Here is a 6,000-nt window from a genome sequence, read left to right as displayed (position 1 = left end):
TTTTTTTCTCCAGTCTCCAAGTAGCTCCAGTTGGCCTAGAACTAGGAACTCTCTATGTAGACTAGGCTGGTCTTGATCTCACAGAAATCTGCCTGTTTCTGCTGGAATTAAAGGTATGTACCACCATGCTTGGCTTATTTAGTTTTCTGAGAGGAGTGCCTCAAAGCTGGCCCCAAACCCCTAGGTTAATCAATCCTTTTCTGCCTCTCAAGTAGCTGGACTATAGGCTTGAACTATTATGCTCCAAATAAAGTATGCCAGCACTCTGGAACCTGAGGCAGGAAGATTACCATTATGAGTTCAAGGATACCCTGAGCTACAAAGAGAAACTGTCAGAAAGAGAAAAGAAAAAAGGAAAGGAGGAGGGGAGAGGGAGAGAGGAAGGGAAAGAAACAGGTTCACAGAAACTAAAATAACTAAAACAATGCTGTATACATAACCACACTTAGAAGAACCATTATGTGGGGCTGGAGAGGCAGCTCAGCGGTTGAGAGCATTGACTGCTCTTGCAGAGGACCTGGGTTCGATTCCCAGAACCCACATAGTGGCTATGAACCGTCCTTAATTCCAGTTCCAGGGGAATCCAAAGCTCTCTTCTGACCTCCATGGGCACTGCATGACACGGGTGCACTCACATACATATGCAGGCACTACACTCATACACATAAAAACAAAAACCAGAACCGTTACATGTTCTCCAAAAAGGGTGCTGACACTTTGTCCTTACTGGGACAAAGGGAAAACAAACTCCCGTGTCTAATCAAATGGGAGCAGTTCTCCACGAGTTACTGCACAGCTAGCATTGAGAAGCAGGACCCAACATGAAAACAGGAGACACAGATGTGCAATACAAGTGAAAGCCTGCCCTAACTTTCAGCTGCCAGGTATCAATGACACAGGAAGGTGTGCTTCACTGCCCACTAGAAAACCCAGACAATGACTGACTGCTCGCCCAGAACAAAGAGCTCAGCTCTGTGTGTAAACTCCACTTCATAAGGAAAAGAGGGGCTTACTGAAGAGAAGACACACTCATCAGAGCCTGTCACAGCCCAGCATGCAGCAAGGCTTTGGCACCTGGACTGCAGGGCCTTGGCAGGTAACTGCTAAGACTCCTCACCCACACTCCCACTGATACAGCAGAAACTGAAACTCAACTATTCCGAATGCTGCTGAGAATGTGGGGTAATTAGGACTAAGAGAGTGCTGTGTGTGAAACAGTATCGTGACCGTGGAAGCTTTGGCACTTTCCTCTAAGTTAAACATCAGATCAAGCTGATGGTCCGGTCCTCCCACTCCTCCACACTGATTCCTTAATACTTCATGTCATTCATTCATTCATTCATTCATTCATTCATTCATTCATTCATCCATCCATCCATCCACTCACTCACCCATCCATCCATCCATCCATCCATCCATCCATCCATCCATCCATCCATCCATTCATCTTTTTGAGAGAGGGTCTCCCCGTAGCCCCAGCTGGCCTGGAACTCACTATGTAGACCAGGCTGGCCTCAATTTCACAGAGATCCACCTAACTCTGCCGCCTGAGTGCTGGGATTAAAGGCGTGCACCACCACGTCTGGCCTGAACACAGTTAATTTTGATTACATTTACCCCTTACGGCTCTCCCTCAATCCCAGATCCATCCATCCCCCCAATGCCTTCCAACTTCCTTTTTTTCTTTTTCTGTAACCCACTGAGTCCAATTTGTGCTGCATATATACTTGTGGGAATTGGGTTATCTAATGGAGCATGATCAATCTACCAGGAGCCACACCCTTTAAAAAAACTGACCCTTGGGTACACCTTTGATCCCAGTATTTGGGAGGCAGAGGCACTTAGATCTCTGTAAAACTGAGGCCAGCCTAGCCTAAATAGTGAGTTCCAGGCCAGCTGGGGCTATAGGGAAACCCTGTCTCAAAACACCACCACAAAACAAAAACTCAAAAACTGTGCACTTCCAACTTACCATGCACAGATGTCAATACAGTAAATTTTAAAATTTTAAATGTTTATTATTTGTGTGTGTCCTTGTGTGCATACCTCTTGGCACATGTGGAACTGAGAGGACAACTTGTAGGAGTCAGTTCTCTCCTTCCACCAAGTGTATTTTCCAGGGATTATACTCAGGTTGTCAGGGTTGGTGGCAAATACCTTTACCTGCTGAGGCATCCCACCAGCTCAATAAAGTAAAAAAATTGTTTTTGGTTTTTGAAACAGGGTCTCATTATGTAGCCCTGGCTGGCCTGGAACTTACTGTGTAGGTCAGGATAACCTTGAACTCACAGAGATCAGCCTGCCTCTGCCTCTCAAGAGTTGGGATTAAAGGTGTGCACACCATGCCTTACCAATAAAGTAAAATTTTAAGAGGCCACAGATTAATTATAACTCATCGAGGGAATCAGGAATCCACAAGTTCACAATAACTCCTGCACACGAGGTGCATTAGGTAGCAGTCAGAAGCAGAAGGACAATCAGGTAAGATCTGGATGTAGAGCTGGTCTCAGGGTTCTAGGACCACCAACGGGGGACACTGAAATCCTGTAGCTGCTCAAGTCCCTTCTACCACGTGTCAAGAGTATTTGCCTGCACTTTAGCTTGCTGAAGTATCTGTATACTTAATAAAACACAACTGTAGTCCACATTGGACACTGCCTGTTTAGGGAGTAATGACCTGAACAAGTCTGTACCTGTGCAATCCAGTGTGCTTCTCTCTTTTAAGTTTAGATGAGCCTGTCAGTACGGAACCAAGATGTAAAGCCTATGCTACACTTCTGGCTGAGAAAGTTGTAGGAGGAAACAGATGACCCATCCCTGGACTCCAGAGCAGAGCCACTGGTAGGAGGCATGCCCATCACGCCAGCTTACCTGCCTTCCTTTTCCGTTTTGCAGGGACACGAGGAGTCAGGGAGCGCTGGTACACAGCAGTGCTCAGACCAGTGGCGACAGCCTCGATAGTCTCATCCAGCAGAGAAGACATGAGGTATCTTGGCACATGCTGCACACAAGGAACAGGGCCACTCAGTAAGTAACCACCCTTTCCAAGGAGGAGACACTGAGCAGGACCATGTGAGAGGACAGTGCTACTGCAAACTTCCCCTCAGAACCCTGAATATGGCCCAGCAACGTTGACAAAAGAAGCCTGAAGAGTCTGGAGCTGTTACCACCTCTGTCTACTTGCACCAAGAATGGCCAGCACAACCACGAAAAGTGTTTTCTAGCAGAGATTCTAGGGGGCAAGCTCAAAGCAAGAACAGACTAGGAGGTTCAGCAGCTATCATGGAGCAAATGGAGGTCCAAGCAAGGAGGAGGAAGGGGCAGACAGGGCAGAGCCCTGCCCCCCAATGAAGCAGGCATGTGGCGAGCAGAGTCTCAGAGGGACTAAGGAAAGGGCAGGAAGAAAGGAGAGTAAGAAAGAGCACTCAAAGGCTGTGTTGCATCCAGAACATGAACAAGAAGAGGAGGGATGGTGGGCATCAGCTGAAGCCCACATACAGCAGTGGGGTAACAGATAGGTCTTAGTCTTCCCAATCCACTTGGAACTTGGGTCAGGATGTCACTATAGTGGCCTTAGGAACATGACCTCGTAAAAGGAACTTTCAAGCTGCCTCAGCACCCAGAACAGAGGCCACAGACATCTAACACTGAGTGCCAGGAGGCAGACACAAGGAAGGTATTCTTACTTACCTGGAAGTAAGGCCTGTCACACTATAGGGAATTTCCTATGATCATCATTCCATCCAAATTATTTGAGAGGGCAGTCCCTCTGGTCCCTCTGGTCCCTCTGGGCTGGACTGGTGCAGAGGTGAGTGCCTTCAGGACACTCACCTGCCCTCTTGCCAGGCTGAGTACATACCTGCCAGGCCTGCCCTTTAAGTATGCTGTAGACCCTGCACTGCCAGTGGTATCTCTTCAGTCCAATCCCCCAGTCTTGAGACCACCCTAAGCAGGCCCAGCCCAGTGCTGGTCACCTACCTGAACCCTTCTGGCAGATGAGATCCTGTTCCGGTTTACAGTGGCCCTCACTCTCTCACTCTGTCGTGTCCTGGCGATGGCTCGGGTCCTGCCCACACGAGGCCGCAGCCTGCTGGTGGTGGGTACCACGTCGGCCAGTAACAGTGAGACCTCCTCATCACTCACAGGAGCTGTGTCTTATAAGAGAGCCATGGGCTGCTGAGCATTTGCTCTGCACATTACAGGCTCTCCCAACAGGCTACCCAACCTAAGTCCTCTAGACCTCAAGGACTGAAAGTCCCAATCAACAACCCACCATGGCTTCCAAAGGTTACGCTGCTTCATCTCCTACCTAGGAGCCCACAGAAAGCCCTATCCCTGATGGAGGTTCTCCCCACACAAGTTCTGATTTTCTCCAAGGTCCTTCTCCAACACTGACAAGAGTGACCCAAGTACTTTGTAGAACAGGACAGCACATTACCATGAGTGGAGGCAGCACCAGGGGTGACACACTCTGGGCAGAACCACTCATCCACAGGTACCTCCTGGAGAGGAGGATCTAAACATTCCATGTGGTACCTATGGGAACAAGAGGTACAATGTCAGTCCTGGCCTTGGACCCTGAATCCTACAAGCACACCAAGTTGCAAAGATGGCATCCAAAAATACACCTAGTCTGAAGTGTACCCTGTTACAGACTGAACAGCATCTCCATGTTTTTAAGTGCTCATGTATGTTTTGGTCCTTGAACACAGCCCCTGCCTCCAACCCCTCCTCCAAAGTAGGTCATGGAAACCGTAGGTCATGGAAACTTGTTTCTGACCCACTGTGTCTGACAGTAGATGATCAAATCACTTTCCTTTTCAGAAAGAGTCCTAAAGGCCTAGAGACCTAACACTTGTCTAACAGAAGCTCTGCTCCACGCTCAAAGATAATCATGCAGAATCTGGACAAAGGTCTTACTACCTGATGGCACTGGCCATGCCTTCCTGCCAGTCACATTTCAACACAGTTGTCCATGCTCCAATCACACCACACCAGTAAGTCTCCTTAAGACCCTCAAGAAAAGGGCACAGAAAATTTCAAAGAGCTAAGCACAAGGAAGTTCTTGAAGGGTCCAGAAAGGACATGGAAGCTCTGTACCCAGTCCCTGCCTCACCCTCCATTTTTTCGGTCCATGTCTCTGTAATATTCTCTCTAATAAAACTGTCAGCATGTTTTTCTGAGTCTTAAGGGCCACTGGAGAAATTTAATTGAATCCCAGGACTGCAATTGGCACCCAAGAGGGTGGAGTCAGCCTTGGGGACCAGGCCCTTGTCCGTAGGAACTGATGCCACTTCAGATGGCCAGAATAAAATGACAGGACTGACTGGTGTGTGAGGACAGACCCTATACCTAGAGTCCAAAATGATCTGTAGGGCCTGGTGTGGTGGCGCACACCTTTGATCCCAGCACTTGGGAGGCAGAGGCAGATGGATCTCTCTGAGTTCAAGGCCAGCCTGATCTACCTAACGAGCTCCAGGCCAGCTGGGGCTACAAGGAAACTGCCATCTTAAAAAAAAAAAAGGACCAAAAAAAGTGATCTGTGGGTAAAGTTCAGTTGGGTCAGTTGGGGAGGCTGAGTCTTAAGTTTCATTCTTTCTATCAGATCCCATAACTCACCAATTTAAGTCCTAGTGTCATAATATTTTGAGATAAGAGTGTTATGGAGGTCATAGGACAGGGCCTGGAGTGGTTTGAATGAGAACGTCCTCCAGAGGCTCAAGTGTTTGAACAACTGGTCAGCTGGCGGCACTGTCTGGGCAGGAATCTTTAGGCAGTGTGGCCTTGCTGGAGGAAGTATGTGACTGTGGTGGGGCTTTGAGCATTCGGAGCTCTGTCCCACATCCAGTTACTCCTCTCTGCTCCTGCACCTGCTTGAAGATGTGAGTGCTCAGTGTTCTGTTCCCACTGCCTCCCACCATGCCTCCCTAGCCATGATGGACACTCTGGAACCATAAGCCCAATAAATTCTTCCTTCTGTAAGTTTCACTGGTCATGTGC

At 48.4% G+C, this 6,000-nt stretch overlaps 1 protein-coding gene across 3 annotated transcripts in view; it reads right to left on the bottom strand.

Moving 5' to 3' along the window:
- The window catches only part of Phrf1 (PHD and ring finger domains 1), a 33,468-nt gene that overhangs the window by 11,517 nt on the left and 15,951 nt on the right, over positions 1 to 6,000 (bottom strand). For all 3 annotated transcript variants that reach the window (XM_029556781.1, XM_008854395.3, XM_008854394.3), the window contains exons 7-9: positions 4,439 to 4,536; positions 3,979 to 4,154; positions 2,872 to 3,001 (exon numbers count right to left, since the gene is read on the bottom strand). In XM_029556781.1, coding sequence (XP_029412641.1) covers positions 2,872 to 3,001; positions 3,979 to 4,154; positions 4,439 to 4,536 — 404 coding nt within the window. The remainder of the gene's footprint in view (positions 1 to 2,871; positions 3,002 to 3,978; positions 4,155 to 4,438; positions 4,537 to 6,000) is intronic.

The sequence above is a fragment of the Nannospalax galili genome, unplaced genomic scaffold (genome assembly GCF_000622305.1).
Source record: "Nannospalax galili isolate Female #2095 unplaced genomic scaffold, S.galili_v1.0 scaffold507, whole genome shotgun sequence".
Lineage (NCBI taxonomy): Eukaryota > Metazoa > Chordata > Mammalia > Rodentia > Spalacidae > Nannospalax > Nannospalax galili.
The sequence above is the reverse complement of the archived record's forward strand: the minus strand, read 5'-3'. Positions and strand labels throughout refer to the sequence as shown.